The sequence below is a fragment of the Oncorhynchus mykiss genome, chromosome 18, assembly GCF_013265735.2.
Source record: "Oncorhynchus mykiss isolate Arlee chromosome 18, USDA_OmykA_1.1, whole genome shotgun sequence".
In the NCBI taxonomy this organism is placed as follows: domain Eukaryota; kingdom Metazoa; phylum Chordata; class Actinopteri; order Salmoniformes; family Salmonidae; genus Oncorhynchus; species Oncorhynchus mykiss.
This window is the reverse complement of record NC_048582.1, coordinates 36974744-36997910: the sequence shown is the minus strand read 5'-3', so window position 1 is coordinate 36997910 and position 23167 is coordinate 36974744. Positions and strand designations below refer to the sequence as shown.

General features: G+C 43.0%; 2 protein-coding genes across 6 annotated transcripts in view; both read left to right on the top strand.

Annotated features, from left to right (window-relative positions):
- The window catches only part of LOC110496124, a 66509-nt gene extending 58839 nt beyond the window's left edge, over positions 1 to 7670 (top strand). Inside the window, exons 13-22 of the mRNA XM_021571826.2 lie at positions 410 to 567; positions 1532 to 1658; positions 1873 to 1908; positions 2036 to 2148; positions 2993 to 3122; positions 3489 to 3628; positions 3735 to 3858; positions 4117 to 4275; positions 4758 to 4917; positions 6575 to 7670. Of these exons, the coding sequence (XP_021427501.2) occupies positions 410 to 567; positions 1532 to 1658; positions 1873 to 1908; positions 2036 to 2148; positions 2993 to 3122; positions 3489 to 3628; positions 3735 to 3858; positions 4117 to 4275; positions 4758 to 4917; positions 6575 to 6663 (1236 nt within the window). The 3' untranslated portion in view covers positions 6664 to 7670. The remainder of the gene's footprint in view (positions 1 to 409; positions 568 to 1531; positions 1659 to 1872; positions 1909 to 2035; positions 2149 to 2992; positions 3123 to 3488; positions 3629 to 3734; positions 3859 to 4116; positions 4276 to 4757; positions 4918 to 6574) is intronic.
- Positions 7671 to 8233: 563 nt separating this feature from the next.
- On the top strand, positions 8234 to 22915 carry zgc:101785 (Annexin domain-containing protein). Of its 5 annotated transcripts, none has more exons than XM_036952648.1 (13): positions 8234 to 8364; positions 11084 to 11123; positions 11654 to 11750; positions 11898 to 11986; positions 12108 to 12221; positions 15392 to 15482; positions 15669 to 15748; positions 18961 to 18999; positions 19093 to 19183; positions 19272 to 19367; positions 19640 to 19695; positions 19786 to 19893; positions 22025 to 22325. In XM_036952648.1, exons 2-13 carry the CDS (start codon positions 11097 to 11099, stop codon positions 22130 to 22132), a joined length of 996 nt encoding a protein of 331 aa, XP_036808543.1. In that variant the 5' UTR covers positions 8234 to 8364; positions 11084 to 11096; the 3' UTR covers positions 22133 to 22325. The 5 variants fall into 5 exon arrangements, with proteins under 5 accessions (XP_036808543.1, XP_021427502.2, XP_036808542.1 ...); XM_021571827.2 differs by lacking the exons at positions 8234 to 8364; positions 22025 to 22325 and adding exons at positions 10385 to 10480; positions 22355 to 22915; XM_036952647.1 differs by lacking the exon at positions 8234 to 8364 and adding an exon at positions 10385 to 10480 and having other exon boundaries at positions 22025 to 22324.
- The last annotated feature ends 252 nt before the right edge of the window (positions 22916 to 23167 follow it).

The following is a 23167-nucleotide window of genomic DNA, read 5'->3' as shown; positions in this document are numbered from 1 at the left end:
CACGGGTTTCCATTATTTTGGCAGTGATTATGTCTAGATGACCCAGGCACAGGGACATACTCAGGTTAGGCTTTTGGATTGGGGTTAAGATTAATATCTAGTATTAACTTGTCCCCTGTTGCCATAGAGCAGCGTGGCCATTCACTCAAAAACAAATGTAGTTCCATTGAACTAATCAGCGTGAAATACTTTTGACCAGAAACGGAACAACTGATGGCATCTAGAAGGACAGTGGAACACACCACATCAAGACCTCACTGTGTCTGTGGGCGCCAGCGCGCTTACTGTAGCTATTCCTTCCCTGCTGGTTAAGTTCAGGATGTAGCTGGTCCTAGAGACAACTGTGCCTAAAGACAACTCCTACCTGGAGCCACAGCATGTGACCTCTGACCCCTCTGTCCCCTTGTAGGACCTGACGGAGCCCATGCTGGTGATGTATGAGCAGCCAGATGAGGAGGAGGAGGTGGTGGAGCAGGAGAACACCTTTGAGGTGACCAAGGCCATTCCTGACGTGGAGCTGTTTGGTTACCACACCACCACGCGCTCCATACAGGTCCTCAGTGGAGCGTAAGTACACACGCTTGTGACGAGCAGCGTTATAGTCTCACGGGGTATAGTCTCACGGGGTATAGTCTATTGTTATATACAAGGGTGAACGTATAATATATTTATTCCCGGTATTGGACCTCCTGTATTTTCTTATGGGCCTAATCATAAGAATTCCATATAGAACCCCTATTAATTCAATGGGATCTCTGTGGGTTCTAGTCCTAAAGATTTGTCCTTTAACTTTTAGAATGCATCACCTTTTTATTGTGTCGTGAACACAGCCAGTCATGATGTTTCATCTGATTTGTCAAACAATCACGTCAAAGGGCTTCTTTAACTAGGATACCCCGCGCACCTTCTTCCACTGGCAACATATTTCCAGCCTCCAACCAGTGGTGAATGTGAAGAGACATCCTGTTACACAAAACAGCACAACGGGGCAATGCCACTGGTGACTGTCATTAGGCCAGGATGTATAAGTCCACTGCCGTCCACACGCGTCTCTGTGTCACTAGCTCATCTCTGCCGTGGCAAAATGTCCGCGCTCTCGTCGACCACATTGCATTTTGGATCGTGCAGTTTTCTTGTCGTTTTCTTTTCATTATTATGATCTAGGCTCATGTTTAACCGGTACAGCGTACCCCCGCTACGTATTTTGCCGGGAAGTTCTACCGGATCGCACCGCCTTACTTTCACCCCTTGCTTTATATAGTAATAGCATAGTAATGACGGATATAATGCTTGTGTGTCAGAGGCCTGATAAGTTAATAAGAATATGATCATCACTAGAGCCAATATAGATATGGCTCTGGTAATAACTTGATCCTGGCTGATAAATTAAGAAGAATATGATCATATTTGATAATACCTGGATTTTTTATTACATTATAGGCATAATAAATTAAACACAAGGTCCCTCCAACAGTGATTGAAGGCTGTTAGAGTTTTAGTGGAGGTTTGACTCCGTTGTTCTCTCCTTCAGATGGATCGCCTACTCTCACGTGGACTTCTCTGGTGACCAGTATATCCTGGAGAAAGGTTTCTACAGTAACTCTGCTGACTGGGGCTCTTCAGACAACCGCATCTGCTCTGTCCAGCCCATCCTACAGGTGAGTAGGAGCCTGGAGACTCTTTTCTACCGGAGTTGACAGTGGAGAGACGGAAACAGACAGGAAAATGAACTGAGAGAACACCCACGCTGTTTCGCTGCTCCTTCAATGTTGCAATGTTTCGATCGCTTTGTCAGCCTGAGGGGAATATGAAAAGGATGTTTGACATTTTGATGTTTACTCCGTGCACTCAGTTGTCGTGTGTCTGTTTCAGGCTCCGAGTGAAAACCAGGGCAACGTCAGAAGAGAGGTGAGACATCTTGTGCAATCGTATATCCTTCTGCAGTCACGCGATATCTTTTCACTTGAACTATGTCTATGGTAAATGTGACTGATGGTTTAACTCTTTCTTCCTTCGCTGTCTCTGTCCTCCTCAGGTGATGCTGTACACGGAGCCAGATTTCCAGGGCGAATGCCATCTGTGTGACAAGAACGAGGAGTCCCTCTCTGACAAGCTCATCGCCAAGTCCTTCAGAGTGGTGGGAGGAAGGTGGGACGAGACCAACACACACACAGAGCTAACATTCTGGCAGTAGCCAAAGAGAGGAAAGCATGAAGGAGAATTTAGGAGGTTACACAGGCTTAGTGCGCTCTTAGAATTAAAGGTGCTATCTAGAACCAAAAATGGTTATTCGGTTGTCTCCATAGGATAACCCTTTGAGGATCTCCTTTTGGTTCCAGGTAGAATCCTTTTGGGTTCCATAAAGAACCCTTTCCACAGAGGGTTATACATGGATCCCAAAAGAGTTCTACCTGGAAGCAAAAAGGGTTCCACCTAGAACTAAAGAGTTCTCCAATGGGGACAGCCGCAGAATCCTTTAGTAACCCTTTTTTCTAAGAGTGTGGAGATTCATCTTGTTGTTGTTGCCCCGGATAAACACCTCATTCATCTTGTCATGGGCTTGATGATTAGTTGGCGAGTAGAATCCGGTGTGCTTCGTCGGCTGTCACAACAAAAATGTGTACTCTTGGGGGTACTCGATGACCAGAGTTGAGAAACAGTGGGATGGAGGACTTAAAAGAGATGAGCCATCATGGAATTATGACTCTGACAAGTTTATCAACAAGTAAACTGGTGGGAGGAAGGTGGGACAGAACCAACACATGCATGCATGCAGACACACACACCAAGTGTAGTTGACAAAGGTCTGAGAGGGACAAATGTAGGATTAGGAGCGATGGGAGGATACACAGGCTTAGAGGAGATGTAGAGGATGGTATGGAGTGATGAAGGGCCTAGAGATGAGCCAGCACATTATCATAACTGTACTGATGAGCATGTGGGGTTAGTAAATGGGTTTTGAATGGGTTTTGTGTGCACCTCTGTGTCCCAGTTGGGTGGTGTACGAGGGCCGTGAGTATTCAGGGAACCTGTACATCCTGTCGGAAGGAGACTACCCCAACTTCACCAGCATGGGCTGTCCTCCGAACTGTGTCATACGCTCGCTGAAGACTGTCCCACTGGTAAGAACAATCCTCATATACTCGTCCCACTCGTATATAGACTGGCCTTTTCACCTCCCTCTCACCATCACATTTCACTTTGTCTGTCTGTCTCGCACCATTTTATTTTCAATCACTTAATGAATCAATTTGTCCATCATAGTATTTCGGTATGTTTGGCTTAATGCTCCCAGCCTTCTCTCTCCCCCTCCTCTTCCCCATACCATTACTCCTCTCAACCCCATAGCCTGACCCACTGTAACACTGCTCCAGGCTATTCAACCTAATGTATATCGGAGGGGTTGGGGGGGGGGAGCAGAAGACATCCCGTGTGGACTACTAAAGTCTATCTTAACACTGTATATCTTAATCCCCTTGTTTCCCCAGGTATTCTCAGTGCCCTCCATCTCTCTGTTTGGTCTGGAGTGTTTGGAGGGCAGGGAGATCACAGTGGACACAGAGGTGGTCAATATGTTGGAGGAGGGCTACAACAACCATCTACTCTCTGTCAGAGTCAACCGAGGCTGGTGAGTGTTGCGCGCGCGTGTGTGTGTGTGTGTGTTATTCTGAGTGTTGATATTCTGTGATCTTGTTTAACTCTCTCACCCTATACCTCACTTGCGCTCTTTGCAGCTGGGTGCTGTGTGAGCACAGTAACTACAGGGGGCGCCAGTTCCTATTAGAACCCATTGAAATCACCAACTGGCCCAAGTTCAGTCAGCTCCTCACCATTGGCTCAATGTACCCAGTACTACAGGTTCGTATCTCACTCTACTTCTTTACTTCATTCTGGTTATAATATACACTGTAAGAAAAAAAATGTTTTGCTTAGAATAGTGATCCTGACTAAATCACTGCCATTGTGAGTCAGTTGAACGTTTTCTACGTAGGGACCTAATTTATTATAAGCCTTATAATAAGACATTATAAAATCTCATGCATTCTTATACAAAGTTATGAATCCTTTACGCCACTTCTATTTGCTTTGACATGTGACTGTTTCCATTCCCTGCAGAAGCGGCGCTTCTTCCGCATCAAGAGCAAAGAGCGAGGTCACTTCCTGTCCATCCAGGGCGGCGTGGAGGAAATGAAGTCTGGACGCGTGGTGGTGATCGAGCAGGTGGAGGGCATGAGCGACATCTGGTTCTACCAGGAGGGCCTCATCAAGAACAAGGTATTACTTTGCAAGGAATAAAGTACCTGAACTTTTTTTTATTTCATTTTCTTTCACCTTTACTGAGGAACCCCTGGGACTCCCTCGCGCAACCCCATGGGTTCCCGGATTACAGTTCTGAAGAAATGCATTTTTGCTGTTTAAAATGTTTTAATAAATGTGATTTGATACCATCCTGGCACTTGATTGATACATTTATCAATCACAATTATTGATTGATTGACCATAGAGGGCTCACACCTGTTTGTCCAGGTAGACATTCGTCTTTGATTAAAAGGCAAAGATGAGCACTAGCATACACTGTAGCCCTTGAGGACCGGAGTTTCCCAGCCCTGGTCTTAGATTCACTTATACATTGACTGTTGAACAATCTGCTAGTCCTATAGTAATCCAAATAAATATGGAAGCTTATTGTGTCTTTCTACTGAAAACAAAGAGAGTTGACCAGAGTTCTACATTCTCTTATGTCCGTCTATCTCTAGTTGGCTCCTACTATGAGCCTGCAGGTGATGGGGAATGTGGAGGCGGGGGCGAAGGTGGTGCTGTGGTCAGAGGCCCGGCAGCCTGTCCAGACCTGGTCAGCCCAGATGAGAGGCACCATCCCCAGCCTTACCTTCCCTGGTATGGTGTTGGACATCAAGGGTGAGACACTACTGTCTTCTTAGGAGGGAAATGATAGGAACTACACACATGATTTGTGCTTTCATGCAATACATGCATTACATGACTAGCTTTTCAAAGACAGCTTGAACTGTAGCCTACACATTTTGTGCTCTTGTAGGAAAGCAGTAACTCCCCATTGCTGACCTATACTTATCTATACTGAACAAAATTAGACCTTTTCCATTCATGATTTAGAGAGTACCCTGACTAAAGCTGAGCAGAATTTACAATAAAAAGCATTTTAGACCTGCGTTGCCTTTTCTGCGTGAAAAACACAAACGCGGCCCCTTTGGCATATGGTTTACATCATTTTCATCCTCATCAAACCATTCAACCATTGACCACTTGTGCCCTGTGGATGGGGGCATTGTCATCCTATACATAGCCATGGTAGCCAAAATAAATAAATGTCTGCAAGAACACAGTGGCCTCCATCATTCTTAAATGGAAGAGGTTTCGAACCACCAAAACTCTTCCTAGGGCTGGCCCGCCCGGCCAAACTGTGCAAACCGGGGAGGAGGGCCTTAGTCAGGAAGGTGACCAAGAACCTGATGGTCACTCTGACAGAGCTCCAGAGTTCCTGTGTGGAGATGGTTGTCCTTCTGGAAGGTGCTCCCATCTCTGCAGCACTCCACCAATCAGGCTTTTATGGTAGAGTGGCCAGACAGAAGCCAGTCCACAGGAAAAGGCACATGACAGCCTGATTGGAGATTGCCAAAAGGCACCTAAAGGCCTCTCAGACCATGAGGAAACAAAAACGATTTAATCAATTTTAGAATAAGGCTGTAATATAACAAAATGTGGAAATAGTCAAGGGAATACTTCCCCAACTGCACTGAACAAAAATATAAATGCAACATATAAAGTTTTGGTTTCACGAGCTGAAATAAAAGATACCAGAATTTTTCCAAAAGCTCAAAAGCTTATTTCTCTCAAATATTGTGAACAAATTTGTTTACATCCCTGTTAGTGAGCATTTCTACTTTGCCAAGATAATCCATCCACCTGACAGTTGTGGGATATCAAGCAGCTGATTAAACAGCATGATCATTACACAGGTGCACCTGGTGCAGTATTGTCACACAACCACAGATGTCTCAAGTTTTGAGGGAGTGTGCAATTGGCAGAAATGTCCACAATATTTTATTTTTTTATTTTTTTTAGTTCAGTGTATATAACTGGGCTAATAACTCGCTAGCTAGCATAGAGTATCAACAAATGTACACGCGCACTGATCTGAACAGCACATTCACTAGCAGGTGATTGAAAGACTGCTCGTGGGCTCCCCACGCCAATATAATTCTACTCTTGTTGCATTGAAAAGGGACTGATATAATGTTGATTCAATCACGGAAAAAAACATTGATTTATATCGCGTAAACTAATGGGGTGAACTCAGTAAAGTTCAATCTCTTGCGTCTCTGCACGGCCTGGCCTTTCTTCTGGAGGAAGTGGACGGCAGCTTAGAGGGAACATTGCTGCCCCCGTATTTATGGGATGTGATGGGCACATATATAGGACGTAAAGGCTACTGATAAGATATAGATGTATTAAATAGGCATTGTTGATTCAAGAAATAATCACATCACTTATTGATAAGCATGCTATAAATGAATTATATAATTGTATCTCTCAGGTGGCAAGCAGTACGACAGAGACCATGTGGTGATTTTACCAGAGAGTGAGGAGAGGCCTTGCCAACAGTGGGAGTTGGAGCTGCTATAACCTTCCAATAACCTTCCCTCAACCCACACCCTTCACCCGCTCCTCCAATACAATACATTGCAATATCACCAAGCCCTCAGAACTCCTGCTCTTCAGTCTGTGGAGATGGACATTAGGAAGCACCACAGACGTTTAGCCTTGTCATCACCAGGCAACTTCAAGATGATCTGAGAACGTCTTCATTGTAGTTAAAGGGATTTTCTTTCATTCCGTGAAAAATCCTACGAGGATGATCATTTTTTGCCTCGACGCGAGGGCCGCAGCATACGAACGACTCGACAATAAACAACCAGCGCCTTTTGAATCGACTGGAGAGGATGGGAAGGATAATGCTCCCCCCCCTCCTCCTCCTTAAATATGTATATTTGGATTATTCTATTTACAGACATTCAACCCTATCAGATTCTTCCTTGACTTGGATGGTATGACCCGGCTTACCCACACACAGTAGTGGACTTAACCATTCACTTGAACTCACCAATGATTATTGGGAAGGTCCAAGTTACATCTACCAGATGGTACATTATCTGTGGCTATATGCAGTATATTAAAGGTGGATTCATAAAGGAAGCCACATCTATGCACATTATTTTCTGAATTGACTTAAGATTTTTTTTTTGTATTTTGTTTGACTATGCAGTGTACTACGTTTTGGGAAAACATTGGATGGGAAGTGTATTCGTGATGCAGTATAATACATACACAATACATATAATAATGTATGATGCAGTATAATGACCCTGTGGGCTTTTATGCAGTTCTTCTCTAATGCTACAAGTATGTTCATCAAGTTGGTGTTTCTATTCCACTATGGTATTACGTCTGTATTTGCATAGATATTAATCATACATTGCCATTCACTGTCAACATACAGGTTGCTCTATTTGTTATATAACACCAAATGCCTTGCTTCTCTGTGCAATCTTTTATACCAAAAATATGTGAATGGAAATAAACGTGTTTTTAAAATATCAAGTTTAAATAAGAAATAAAACATATCAATTGTTGAAGTGCTGTTCACCTGAAATGTGTCTTGTTCTTTCGTAGATCTTCAATTATAGATGCTGTCATGTATTCTGTGTCATCCAATGCTTTCACATGTTATTATAATACAGACCGGTCAGAGGTGAGCAGTGGTACTGTGTCTGACCGTCATCTAGATTGGCTATCAGGATCCACACAGACATAATCTAGAAAGACTGAGCAAGCTGTCCTGAATACCATGGTGATGTGCGTACAAGATACAGGACTGTTAAGAGCGAGACAAGTCAACTGATAGTATAGTATGTGACCCTACTCTGTACAGAACATACTATGCATAAGTACATACTTTGTAGATCCAGGTTAAATGCATAAGGATTTATTAGTAGTCTAATCCTTCACAGAATGGCACATCTCAAGCCTGCATTTATACATACAGTACAATGAACTAAATGGCAATAAAGGTAAGACATAATGATACTGGATACATTTTAAAATGGTGACTTTCATATCCGGCAAGCTAAAGTGGAACAATCGTGCATCATATCCGTCCAACCGATACACACCGAATACGTCCCATTGTTGACAGTGGACACACACAGTAAAACCCACATATCTCATTTCACTCTGCTCCAGGAACAGAGTACAGACAATATCCTAGGCACTAGGTGGACACAGTAAGGAAGAGAGTGGAACTTTCCAAGTTCCTCACCAAACCAGGTAAGCACTGTATTTGTAATGGAAACCCAGCTGCCTCTTTGTCTAGTAAATGTACTTATCAGTAATAATGTGTAAATGTACTTATCAGTAATAATGTGTAAATGTACTTATCATTAATAATGTGTAAATGTACGTATCAGTAATAATGTGTAAATGTATGTATTAGTAATTTAAAAATATATATTTTTTACCTTTATTTAACCAGGCAAGTCAGTTAAGAACAAATTCTTATTTTCAATGACGGCCTGGGAACAGTGGGTTAACTGCCTGTTCAGGGGCAGAACGACAGATTTGTACCTTGTCAGTTCGGGGGTTTGAACTCGCAAGCTTCCGGTTACTAGTCCAACGCTCTAACCACTAGGCTACCCTGTAATAATGTGTAAATGTACTTATCAGTAATAATGTGTAAATGTACTTATCAGTAATAATGTGTAAATGTACTTATCAGTAATAATGTGTAAATGTATGTATCAGTAATAATGTGTAAATGTACTTATCAGTAATAATGTGTAAATGTACTTATCAGTAATGATGTGTAAATGTATGTATCAGTAATGATGTGTAAATGTATGTATCAGTAATAATGTGTAAATGTACTTATCAGTAATGATGTGTAAATGTATGTATCAGTAATGATGTGTAAATGTATGTATCAGTAATAATGTGTAAATGTACTTATCAGTAATAATGTGTAAATGTACTTATCAGTAATGATGTGTAAATGTCATTGTAAATCACCAGCTTGTTTCATGTGGCTGTAAATATGCGTCTCTTTACTTTGGCGCCGCCGCCAACGCACCATCCCCTCTGTGTCGCTCTCTCCCTCTGTCTCCCTCTCTCATTTCAAGTCCAATAATCTTTGACTGAGTCACGTGGAAATACAGAGAGAAGTAGAATGTTGTCTCTCTCGCTCTCTGTAATGTTAAACGGGAGGAACAAGGCTGTTGAATGGATATCTGATCTTAGGGGGTTTCACAGTCCTGGGTGTTGCATGGCTTCTTTGTTGGACTCTGTCCATTCTAAACATGAAGGTTTCAGTCCCTCTTGTTTAAATTAAGAGGAAACGCCAAGATTCAGGTGCTACAAGTTAAGTTAATAAACATATTGGACAGAAGGGTCAAATCAGATGTTTTCTGTTTTAGTATTGTCCTGAATTCACCTGAAATGTATTTGGGCTTTGTTTTACCTGGATTGTGGTCAGAATTTGATACATGTTCTTTCTTCTTTACAATTCTCTCACAAAGGAAAGTCTTTTGATTCGATTCAGTCAAAACCGGACATTTCGTTTCTGTGGTAAAGGTTGAGGAAAACTTCCTTGCCCTGCACAAAACCTCACCCTCATAAGCGTTCAAAGGCGGCGTTTACCTTTGCAAGAAAGAACTTACCCCGGACACCCGGATAACAGATCTGATTGAATAGGCCAGGGTTTCCCATACTTGGTGCACGTTTTGGTTTTAGCTCTGGCACTACACAGCTGATTCACATAGTCAACTCATCATCAAGCTTGGGTCATCTGTGTGTCCCGAGGATGGAGTTTGGGAAACTCTGGAATAGACTCCTAGATTGTGAGCTGGTTTGGTATGTTGAATGGTGAGGTTAGTTATCTTGTGGCTTATCTTGTAGATTCTTCGATTAAACTCAGCTGTTCATAATGCCATTCATGACATCTTCCTTTACCCCAATCAAAGTATTCCCTGCTTAAAGATACCATATGTATATGAAAACAAACCAGCCCTCCTATTACTATTATGGACCGTTATTAGTTATCATTTTTATGGTCAACTTTGTCAAGTCAAATTTATTTTTAAAGCCCTTTTGACATCAGCAGATGTTCAAGGGTCTCTTGGCCTTAACCAGATAGCCCAGATATCTCCTCAGCTAGGAATGTTAGACATTTCCTAGTTATCTACGCGAGTTGCCATAGATATCTGACGGACCAATGGCAATGACCTGCGTGTGGGTCCTGAGCTCTCATTGGTTCAAAAATAGGATTTTTGCAAGAGGAATTTGAGTGGAAGAGAAGGAGGCGGGTGCAGTAAGGGCAGTTTTGTTGTTGTACGGGCAGTTTAGCTACTTGCTCACCTTTCGTTCTGACTACTGGTTGTCTTTGTCACAGGTAGGAACTAGTACTATTATTATTTGTCTGAGTGTGTATATTAGTGACCATATTGCCAAATTACAAAAATGTGAGTGACTTTAGAGTGGTTTCTGTTTTTTGGGCAGGCATCCTTTATGAATTTCAGACTTTTATGATGTGGGCTAAGTTCAAGTTTTATTGCCACATACACAAGTATAGTGAAATGCAAGCTCTATCAAACAGTGCAGTAATCAATATCAAAATAGTATAACAAATACAAATATATATAAAGAAAAGCCAAGAAATAAGAAAGAGGACATTGGTTACACTTTCTATGAACCACCTGTATATAAGGCATATTTAATGAATTTATAGTGCCTTCTACACTATAAAGCATTTTTAGACTTAAACCTTAATTACAGGTGGTGATTGTGTAAAACACACTTCTATAAAGGCTATCAATGCATTTAACAACATTTAACAAATGCATTTCATTTGACTTATGATGGCTCATGACTGCTTCGGTGATCAAATCTGAGTTTTCAGCAATGACACGTTCCCTCATTCCTCACATGTCTGCATTCATGCGTGAAACAGTGGTGTAGTTGTATTAAATGGTCTCTCTCGTTTCCTCTTTCGTAGGTGAAATTCAGACATGGACATGGAGTACTTGCCATCCTACGTGAGTGTTAGGAATCTCTGTCCCCTTTGTCTATCCATCTTTCATCTCTTCTTTATCTGTCGACATCTCTGCATCTTAGTTTCGTCACTTTTTCATTCGTCTTACCTGTCCTACCGCCTCTTTTTCCTGCACGATGGTTGACGATTGTAGGTTTAGAATTCTTACTATCCTCCATTGTGAAATGGAAGCGTGTGAAACCTTCAGGATAATGTCCGCCCAGGCAAAATGCACATTTGCCGGTTTCACTCCCCTCTCTCTCCCTCACAGTCCTCATCTTGTCACTGTTTGGCTGAGCTCTCTCTCACTCCACTTTCTCACTCCCCTTTCTCACCCCCCCTCCTCATCTGACTCCTTGTCCTTCCACTTAACTATTTTTTTCACCCTCTTCCATTTTGTCCCCTTTCCAATGCCTTTTCTCTGTCTTCCCCTTCCCCTCTATCTGTCTATTTCCCCTATCGTCGCCCTCTATCCTCTCCTCCATTGGCCTTGCCCTTCCTCTCTCACTCATTATTTCGCTGGTCCTCTCCTAGGAGATGTCCTGGGGTACCTTGGGTACTATAAGGCCCTTCCTTAACTTCCATGCTAAGAGAGATGCTCTGAACATTCAGGCTGCTCTGGAACAGAAAGGTACAGCCTCAGTCATCATAACTCATAAAGATTATAAAGTATATGGGCTTCAAGGCTCGTTTTGTTCTACCCTTGGGTATTAAAAATTACTTGCATTATTTTATTTAAAAAATTCTTAACAAGATCTCCTTTCCGGTCTGATTACAGATGCACCTACTCTGATAAAAATCCTGACCAACCGCAGCAATGCTCAAAGACAAATCATCGCTCAGATCTTCAAAACCATCACCGAGAAGGTAACTAGTAACTACAATACTGGGACACCCACTTCAAATCCTAAACTCAGCCATTACAGCTAAAAATTCCAAACTGACCATAGTTCAGACACACTGACTATGTGTTGTCCCCCTGAATCAGGAGCTGTCCTCTGGGCTGAAGAAGGCCCTGTCTGGGGAGTTGGAGAATTTGCTGTTGGCCTTGCTGATGACCCCACTGCAGTTTGAGGCCTATCGTCTGAGACAATCCATGGAGGTGAGGGATGGTGGGACAGATGGAGACAGGAGAAAGAGGGTGGAAGGAGGGATAGAGAGAGAGAGAGAGACTTTTTAAATAAAACAAATACCTTTATTGGTCCAATAATTTACATCACTTTAGTACACTCTTTACTACATTGTAACAGTAATAAACAGTTCAAACCAAGCCACTCCTCGTCGTCCACTGTACATAGAACCCCACACCTCTACAAGGTCCCCCAGATGGTTCACCACAGTAAGCATTATCCAGTGTCAGCCGAGCTCTGTGATCCTTACTCGCTGCATCTCATACTTTCTGGTCTTCAACACTGCCATTTTTAACTGCCCCAATAAATCTAGGACATCCTGTTCTGGCCCATTGTAGCCCCCCAGTAAGTCTAAGACATCCTGCTCTGCCCCACTGTATCCCCCCAGTAAGTCTAAGACATCCTGCTCTGGCCCACTGTAGCCCCCAGTAAGTCTAGGACATCCTGCTCTGCCCAACTGTAGCCCCCCAGTAAGTCTAGGACATCCTGCTCTGCCCCACTGTAGCCCCCCAGTAAGTCTAGGACATCCTGCTCTGCCCCACTGTGGCCCCCCAGTAAGTCTAGGACATCCTGCTCTGACCCACTATAGCCACCCAGTAAGTCTACGACATCCTGCTCTGGCCCACTAGCCCACCAGTAAGTCTAGGACATCCTGCTCTGGCCCACTAGCCCACCAGTAAGTCTAGGACATCCTGCTCTGGCCCACTAGCCCACCAGTAAGTCTAGGACATCCTGCTCTGCCCCACTGTAGCCACCCAGTAAGTCTAGGACATCCTGCTCTGCCCCACTGTAGCCACCCAGTAAGTCTAGGACATCCTGCTCTGCCCCACTGTAGCCACCCAGTAAGTCTAGGACATCCTGCTCTGCCCCACTGTAGCCACCCAGTAAGTCTAGGACATCCTGCTCTGCCCCACTGTAGCCCCCCAGTAAGTCTAGGACATCCTGCTCTGCCCCACTGTGGCCCCCCAGTAAGTCTAGGACATCCTGCTCTGGCCCACTGAAGCCCCCCAGTAAGTCTAGGGCATCCTGCTCTGGCCAACTGTAGCCACCCAGTAAGTCTAGGACATCCTGCTCTGACCCACTATAGCCACCCAGTAAGTCTAGGACATCCTGCTCTGGCCCACTAGCCCACCAGTAAGTCTAGGACATCCTGCTCTGGCCCACTGTACCCACCCAGTAAGTCTAGGACATCCTGCTCTGCCCCACTGTAGCCACCAAGTAAGTCTAGGACATCCTGCTCTACCCCACTGTAGCCCCCCAGTAAGTCTAGGATATCTTGCTCTGGCCCACTGTGTCTCCCCAGTAAGTCTAGGATATCTTGCTCTGCCCCACTGTAGCCCCCCAGTAAGTCTAGGATATCCTGCTCTGCCCCACTGTAGCCACCCAGTAAGTCTAGGATATCTTGCTCTGGCCCACTGTGTCTCCCCAGTAAGTCTAGGATATCTTGCTCTGCCCCACTGTAGCCCCCCAGTAAGTCTAGGACATCCTGCTCTGCCCCACTGTAGCCACCCAGTAAGTCTAGGACATCCTGCTCTGCCCCACTGTAGCCCCCAGTAAGTCTAGGACATCCTGCTCTGCCCCACTGTGGTCCCCCAGTAAGTCTAGGACATCCTGCTCTGGCCCACTGAAGCCCCCCAGTAAGTCTAGGGCATCCTGCTCTGGCCAACTGTAGCCACCCAGTAAGTCTAGGACATCCTGCTCTGACCCACTATAGCCACCCAGTAAGTCTAGGACATCCTGCTCTGGCCCACTAGCCCACCAGTAAGTCTAGGACATCCTGCTCTGGCCCACTGTACCCACCCAGTAAGTCTAGGACATCCTGCTCTGCCCCACTGTAGCCACCAAGTAAGTCTAGGACATCCTGCTCTGGCCCACTAGCCCACCAGTAAGTCTAGGACATCCTGCTCTGGCCCACTAGCCCACCAGTAAGTCTAGGACATCCTGCTCTGCCCCACTGTAGCCACCCAGTAAGTCTAGGACATCCTGCTCTGCCCCACTGTAGCCACCCAGTAAGTCTAGGACATCATGCTCTTGCCCACTGTAGCCCCCCAGTAAGTCTAGGACATCCTGCACTGGCCCACTGTAGCCCCCGAGTAAGTCTAGGCCATCCTGCACTGGCCCACTGTAGCCCCCGAGTAAGTCTAGGACATCCTGCACTGGCCCACTGTAGCCCCCCAGTAAGTCTAGGACATCCTGCTTTGCCCAACTGTAGCCACCCAGTAAGTCTAGGACAACCTGCTCTGGCCCACTGTAGCCCCCCAGTAAGTCTAGGACATCCTGCTCTACCCCACTGTAGCCCCCCAGTAAGTCTAGGATATCTTGCCCTGGCCCACTGTGTCTCCCCAGTAAGTCTAGGATATCTTGCTCTGCCCCACTGTAGCCCCCCAGTAAGTCTAGGATATCTTGCTCTGGCCCACTGTGGCCCCCCAGTAAGTCTAGGACATCTTGCTCTGGCCCACTGTGGCCCCCCAGTAAGTCTAGGATATCTTGCTCTAGCCCACTGTGGCCCCCCAGTAAGTCTAGGACATCTTGCTCTGGCCCACTGTCGCCCCCAAGTAAGTCTAGGACATCCTGCTCTGGCCCATCTCCCCATAACCAACCCTTCCCTCTTCTCCCAGTTCACCTCAAACAATAGAAAAGCCATGCTAACCTCCTCCACATCTCCCTCCCTCTTGACAAACACTGCCACATCATCAGCATAAGCCAGCACTTAACTGAACCCTACCTACTCTCCCCGGAACTGGCGTCCCCTACAGCCTCTCCCTCAGCCTACACAGCAGTGGTTATATAGCTAGACAGTAGAGCTGACTCGAGAGTGGACACACCTGTCTAATCCCTCTTCTAACTGGGACTGGCCGGCTCAGCCCACCCCCCACATTTACCATAACTGAAGCCCCAGAGAACAATGATCTAAACCCACTACCCAGGCCAAATGCTTTCATGTTCCTAAACAGATAGCCATGCCACACTTTCAAAAGTTTTATCTTCATCAATAGAAATGAGTACAAGATCCTGATAATACATCCTAGTGAAGTCTGTGAGGGAGGGCAGGTGCATGGAACATTGATCAGACATACTGTAAATGTGCAGATGAGCAACATACAGTAATTGAAATGAGAAAGTGTATTTTTATTATATCCAGGGCATTGGCACAGATGAGGAGGGTTTGCTAGAGATTCTGTGCACCAGGTCACCCAAGGCGCTTGCCAACATCACCTCCACCTACAAGGAGCGTAAGTTACAACACTTCAAGGATAATATAAAAGACACCATTATCTATATCGCTGCAATCCCTTCATAACACCGCAATGGCAGAATTGCTCTTCCATCAATACAGTTCTACTGTGATATGTTCTAATGAGATCATCACCAAAGTATTCAGAGGCACAATAATGTCCCCATAACTTGTGTGTGTTTAGAGTATGATAAGGATCTAGAGACGGACCTGAAGGGTGAGACCAGTGGGGACTTTGCCAAACTCGTCCTGGCCTTACTCAAGGTAAACCTTTGTCCCTCTCCTCTCCCTGACAGAAATCCTCTTCACTGGAGCCTTGTTATAAGACACCAACAAGATCCTCTGAAAGATTGTCTGATAAATGACTAAATTGTACATGTACATTTTAACCCTTGTGTAGTCTTAGCACTCTGTATACTCCCCTTGTCCTAAGGGTAAAAAAAATTACCCGCCTTCAATAAACCCCTAAAATAAAGCAGCTTAATTGAATTTTAAACCCCAAATCTATTTTGCATGAAGAAACAACCGGTCATTCATCACAAACTTTGTGAATATCTGGGTTTTACCTCTTCACAATGCAGAAAGACTGCATTTAATCAGTGGACACCACTTTTTATTACAACACACCTGTCACAATTGTTTTCTTTACTAAAGTAGAGGTTTATTATTATTGCTAAAGGTACTGCATATGTGTAAACATACATTTTTAGCAAGATATAGCACATGTTCAGCCTAAGAAAATAGCAGAAATGTGCAGAAAGTAGTTTTGAATGCATTTAATTGAAGGGAAACAATAACAGTCTTGAACTTTTTTGGCAACATAGTGATATAATCTTATGTACTGTACAATGAGGAATTCAACTCCCATTTTTTTAACCATTGCCCCCACCCACAAGGTGTATAAACAACAACAATAAATAAGAATAAAATAATAGATACAAAACAAAACTGTGAAGAACATTAATCAATCAACTCTAATTAGCACATGTAGGACAATATGCAAGTGTGTGTGCATGGACTTTGCAGATGTATTTCTCACATGTGCAGCACATAGTATTTGTTTTACAGTTCTTCTTTGGGGGACAGAATTGGCATCTCCTCCTCTTGCCTGCCCCAGCTGCAGCCTCAGGTGGATAAGGACAAGATTCAGCCCCCTGAACAGCTTTCACAAGCGCTGCAGAGGATGCTCTGCGGGGGAGGTGCTCCCTTCTTTGAATGTGTGGGGTTATAAGTACCTGTCCCAGCTGCTTCAGGAACACCCTCCACTTGTTCCACTTATCAGGCATCCAGGTAGGGTTGATATTGTTCCATATCATGAAGGCATTGCATGAGGACACATCAATGATATAATGGAAGATGACCACCAGGGGCCAGCGGGCAGTCCTTCAGCTGTAAGTTCCAATCATCTTGTCCAGGTTGTCCACACCTCCTGTGTTGTGGTTGTAGGCCAGGATGATGTCTGGCTTCCTCTTCTCACAATCACTGATCTCAGCCGTTTTGTGCAGTGGACGACCACATTCCTTTTTCTTTTTAGGGCGTTAAGATACTAGAGTGGTGGTGGGGGTGAAGGCAAACTTTGATGAGAAAGCCTCTCCCCCTTGTTGCAAGGAGTGCAGGTGGGAGCTCAAGTTTGTTTTTTAGTACTGTGCCAACCATGGTGATCTTCCTCTTCAGGAGCTGCTGGTTGTGTGCATTTTGTTTTTTGTGTGTTTTTATGGTGTGCAAATGATTTTATAACTGCCGGGACAGAAATGACCCTAAGACAATCTTTGTACCCTGGTGGTGTACAGCTTTCATGGAAATAAGAACAAAGGCAATGTTTCACATTTTTTTAATGTTGGGGTCACTCAAGGAAAAGCAATCAAATTTCAAGTTGAAAAATATCATTTAGGGGGTTTTCTCTGCTTTTAAACATAGTGGCTGGTCATTTTTGACCCATAAATCTTCTTAGGGCTGCAATCCCGTTAACGGACAACAGCCAGTGAAAATGCAGGGCGCCAAATTCAAAACAACAGAAATCTCATAATTAAAATTCCTCAAACATACATGTATCTTATACCGTTTTAAAGGTAATCTTGTTGTTAATCCCACTACAGTGTCCGATTTCAAACAGGCTTTACAGCGAAAGCACCACAAACGATTGTTAGGTCAGAGCCAAGCCTCAGAAAAACCCTGCCATTTTTCCAGCCATAGAGAGCAGTCACAAAAAGCACACATAGAGATAAAATGAATCACTAACCTTTGATGATCTTCATCAGATGACACTCAAAGGACTTCATGTTACAAAACACATGTATGTTTTGTTTGATAAAGTTCATATTTATATTTTTTTTTAAGTATAAATTGGCGCGTTACGTTCACGAGTTCCAAAAACATCCGGTGATATTGCAGAGAGCCACATAATTTTACAGAAATACTCATTATAAATGTTGATAAATACAATTGTTAGACATGGACATATAGATATACCTCTCCTTAATGCAACTGCTGTGTCAGATTTCAAAAAAACTTTACGGAAAATGCAAACCATGCAATAATCTGAGACGGCACTCACAAAATAAATAAAATTATCCGCCATGTTGGAGTCAACAGAAATCAGAAATCACATTATAAATATTCCCTTACCTTTGACGATCTTCATCAGAATGCACTCCCAGGAATCGCAGTTCCACAATAATTGCTTGATTTGTTCGATAATGTCCATTATTTATGTCCAAGTAGCTACTTTTGTTAGGGCGTTTAGTACACAAATCCAAACGCTCGTGCAGGTCCATACGAACGTCGGACGAAAAGTTATATTACAGGTCAAAGAAACTTGTCAAACTAAGCATAGAATCAATATTTAGGATGTTGTTATCTTAAATCTTCAATAAAGTTCCAACCGGAGAATTCCTATGTCTGTAGAGAAGCCATCGCTATCATGTGAAATGCGCGTGACCAGGAACTGGCTCTCTGCCAGACCACTGACTCAAAGAGCTTCCATCCGGGCTCTACAACACAATATAAGCTTCATTCAAGTTTCTAAAGACGGTGGACATCTAATGGAAGCCCTAGGAAGTGCAACTTTATCCATATCCCACTGTGTATTCACAGTGGGATACTGTGCAAACTGTGTTGAAAATCGACCAACCTCAGATTTCCCACTTCCTGTTTGGATTTCTTCTCAGGTTTTTGCCTGCCATATGAGTTCTGTTATACTCGCAGACATCATTCAAACAGTTTTAGAAACGTCAGAGTGTTTTCTATTCAATACTAATAATACTATGCATATGGTGTATTAGCAACTGGGACTGAGGAGCAGGCCGTTTACTCTGGGCACCTTTCATCCAAGCTACTCAATATTGCCCCTGCAGCCATAAGAAGTTAAGACAACACAAGGGTTAATTAAGCAAATAATATAATTAAAAATGTTTAGAAATACTGATCTTGATCCCACTCTCTTCCTCTCTATTCCTCTACTGCTTCACACTCAATAGAAGAAAAAGGTAGTAGGAATGGTGCAAAGAGACACAGAGGTACGTACAGTGTGTAAAGCACGAGTGTACTACACCATGTATTTTTGAGTGGTGTGTGTGTGTGTTTAATCGTATGTGCTTGTGACTGAGCAGGCTCTCGCTGAAGCTATCAATCAGGCGAAGGCAGATCCTGGACCATGGATCACCATTCTGACTACCAGAGACTCTGAACATCTTAACAAAGGTGTGTGTGTGTGGTTTTACTGTGTATGCATGTGTGTGGGCCTTTTTTAGATTGAACTTTATGTAACACTGTTGTGTTGTGCGTGCAGTGTTCGTCAATTTGGAGAGTGAGAAGCAAGAGACAGTGGATAAAGCAATAGAGAAAGCATTCAGTGGAGATGTGAGACTTGGGCTGAAAACATTGGGTAAAACACTGGAATGTGTGTGCATGTGTGTGGGTATGCATCCCTGTGTGTGTGTGTGTGTGTGTGTGTGTGTGTGTGTGTGTGTGTCATGTGTTTCATGTGTACATCTATCTTACATCATATGCTTACATCATTACTAATGAAATGGATGTCTGGTGAAAACGTGCCCTCAAGCAGCAGAGCACAGAGTGCACTGTACATACAGTAGAGGTATGTGAATATGGGCAGGGACTCACACACAAAGGATCACTAACCTTTCTCTCTGATAACAGTGCGTTGCATACAGAGCCCAAACCTCTACCTGGCTCAGAGACTGGAGACCATGAAGGTAAACGTGTTCCGAACACATGAGTCCGTCTGTCCGTCCGTCTTGTCTTTGGGGGTGTTTGGTTGGTTAAACTCTGTTTGTACCCTCCAGGCAGCCATAGTCCAGGGGGTGATGGTGTCCCACAGTGAGGAGGATCTGCTGTGTGTGAGAGTGGCTTATCTCAGACAGACGGGCACCTCACTCTATACAGCCCTACAGGTCAGGCACACACATACGCATGGACACACACACACATATACAATCATATGTACACTGTATGTGTACCCAGTGGTGTAGTGGGGTCTACAGGCAGGTATACCCACTTTTAAAAAAAATGGTCATTGCCAATACTCACGTCTTCATCCCCACTGATACGAATCAAAGTATTGTAGTAGAGGTATACGCCGTATCATATATTATATTACGGGAGACAATTTTAGTGCTCATCAATGCATTCTCTACCAGAACATTGGTTGGCCCTCTTTGATGTCACATAGGTTAATACATTGCTGTGTTTTCCCACTGTACCTAACAGCAATACTAAACTTTAGACATCTGAGTTACCACCCCCGGTCTCGGGGATGGTTAACTCTGGAAATCTATTTGGTCTCTACTGAGTTAAATCAGCTTTTAGTTTTCTTGCACCTTATTTGTGGAACAATCTTCACATGTTCTTAAATGTGAGGTTCTGGTGCCTAGAGGGCATTTCAGAAAGCTGATTGAGGATGTTATTACTGATGAATGAACGTTCTTCTTCTTCCTGCTTGCATTTTGTATCTGTATTTTGATGTGTGTATTTTCTGTAGTTCAGGACTCATCTGCGAAAGAGATCTTGGTCTCAATATGACTCCCTGATAAAATAAAGGTTCAATCCAAAAAAATATTATGTAGAACAAATAGAGAAATCATGCATAAAGAAGCCTACACAAATGCAGCTCTCAAACCCTTCTTCTCCGTCTTACATCACCCACTATTGACTTCATGTGAACTACAGATGTAGGAGCTTACTTTGTGATTTGATTTGATCACTCATTTTGATGTTTTAAAAAGGCTTCTAAAGTTTTTAAATACCATTTTGGAAATTCAGACCCCTACAAAAATAACCATTAATTATAATCCACATAATAATTCACATTTCCTGTTGCTGCAGGATTATTTTCCTGCTGAAGTAAACTAGCTCCAATTAAGATCCTACATCTGTACAATCCCGACGCTGTGTATTACGTTTAGAAACGTCAATAATCATTGCTTTCAAACCATTTTTTAAAAAACATATGCTGATATGCCTCTTATCTTTCATATCAGAGAGAAATGTGATTTCACATTTTAAAAAGATTCACTTACTGTAGCAGTTTGGCACAGATCCACACGGCTGCTGTGCCTCCAGCCGAAGAACGACGCTTCACCTCAATTTCCTCCCCAGTTGCACTCCCTTTGCTGACGCAAACTTCTCCAATGACGTCATCACGCTAGAGCAGGGCTGTCCATCCCTGTTCCTGGAGAGCTACCATCCTGTAGGTTTTCACTCCATCCCTCATCTAGATTACCTGATTCTAATAATTAGCTGGTTGAGAAGCTGAATCAGGTTAGTTACAACTGGGGTTGGAGTGAAAACCTACAGGAGGGTAGCTCTCCAGGAACAGGGATGGACAGCCCTGCGCTAGAGCATCCTAGCATCCCTATTGCATCCCAGAGCAAATCTAAACAGACATTGTCATTTATTATAGGTTATATTAACTAGGTCTTTTATTTAGTTTTCCTCATAACATATTTGATCATTTCTGTTTATTTATACTTGTCTTCATTTCTTGTTGTATATGCATTTTTGTGTTCTTTAATGTCTTCCTCAACTAATTGCTGCACCTGGTCGTTCATCAGAGCCTTCTGTGGACCATGTGTTGTTCTCCAGGACGAGGCTGATAAATCAGTCCACAAAATCACAGTCGATTGTAATGCAATCATCAGGCAGTGAAGTGTAGATGGAAAGTGTGTCAAGTAATTTGGAACTGATTTTTATTTCTTTAAGATCCATCTGAAATATGTTCAGCTTAATGGCAAAGAGAAATGTTGTTGTCATAAATCATGTCTGATATACGCTACCGTTCAAAAGTTTGGAGTCACTTAGAAATGTCCTTGTTTTTGAAAAAAAAGCATTAGAATTAGAAATTAGAATAATTAGAAAGTAAGTTCAATATGGGCATATATAGTTTGAAAATAGTAATCATGACTTTGTGGCTGTGTTAACTAGTGATGACCGTGCAAGGATGGTCTACCAGTCTCTTAACATCCAATTTGTGAGAGTGAAAACCTGAAAGAAATTTAGGACAAAGTATATATTTTTCTCACACAGGGTGCCTTTCCTTCACCGGGCTGGCCATTTGGGAAATTTTGGGCAGAAATAGAGTATGCCCACTTCTCCAGGCACCACTACACCACTGTGTGTACCCACCAGATGTAATGCACATTTAGACTCCCACATGTACACACACTTATCTGCATGCCAGTAGCACACCTGTTTGAGGAATGAAAAACAAAATCTATGTATTTATTTCCTGTAACAAATACAGTAGAAAGGCATGTCAATGAAAGTACCTATTTACAGTATCTCAACCAAGCAGCACAGTCTTTCAATAAAAATAATGACTTTTTTTTTTTTTTATGTTCCATGGTTTTTCAACAGAAACAATTCAAAGGTGATCACCTACAAGCACTGCTGGCTATCTGTCGATCTGAAGACTAAAGGAATGAGTTTTGTGTACAATTTCACATTAGCTCAGCCTACACATTACTATTCACATTTGAGTATTTACAGTAGACAGATGTAGGATCTTAATTTGAGCCAGTTTGCTACAGCAGGAAAATAATCCTGCAGCAACTGGATATGTGAATTGTTATGTGGATTATAATTAATACCAAATATTGTAGCGGTTGATACATTTTCGTGAGGAAAAATCAAGTCTGAAATCAAGTGAAAATTACAAACTTCAGGAGTCTTTTTAAACATTACATTCCCTGCAATTGCAGGAAAGTTCTCCTTCAACACGGGGATCGAATTAAGATCCTACATCTGTATTGCTCTATGTGTCATTCCTGCACGGTAATGCAAGAAAATCAAACTTTGTCCTATTGCTAATGCTCATAATGCCTAATGTCACAGTAAAGTCACACCTTCAAGTGTACTTTCATTTGAAGTGTACTTCCATACATACTTTTATGAAAATAAAAATTGGATTACAATGAAGTATATTTTCTACAACGTTCATTCCTTCTAACCAGTGCATTTAAAAAACAAGCACACAAAAATGGTCTAAAAGGGCAGTGGAGGCAAGTTCCTAAAACCGGCAACAAATATCTGCGCAAAGAATTTGACCCTTTGGTGACTGTTTACAACAAATTCAAGTTTAAGAACAACTTGCTTCTCTCCTAATATGTCCATATGCAAAGTTTAACCTCTAACATAAAATGTCAATGACTGGAGTTCCAGTAGAGAAAA

Excerpts from the sequence above, each read along its gene's own strand:
- zgc:101785 (XM_036952648.1), top strand. The coding sequence starts at position 11,097 with ATGGACATGGAGTACTTGCCATCCTAC. Across the intron at positions 11,751-11,897 it reads GGCTGCTCTGGAACAGAAAG|ATGCACCTACTCTGATAAAA; the intron begins GTACAGCCTCAG and ends GTCTGATTACAG. Across the intron at positions 11,987-12,107 it reads TCAAAACCATCACCGAGAAG|GAGCTGTCCTCTGGGCTGAA; the intron begins GTAACTAGTAAC and ends CCCCTGAATCAG.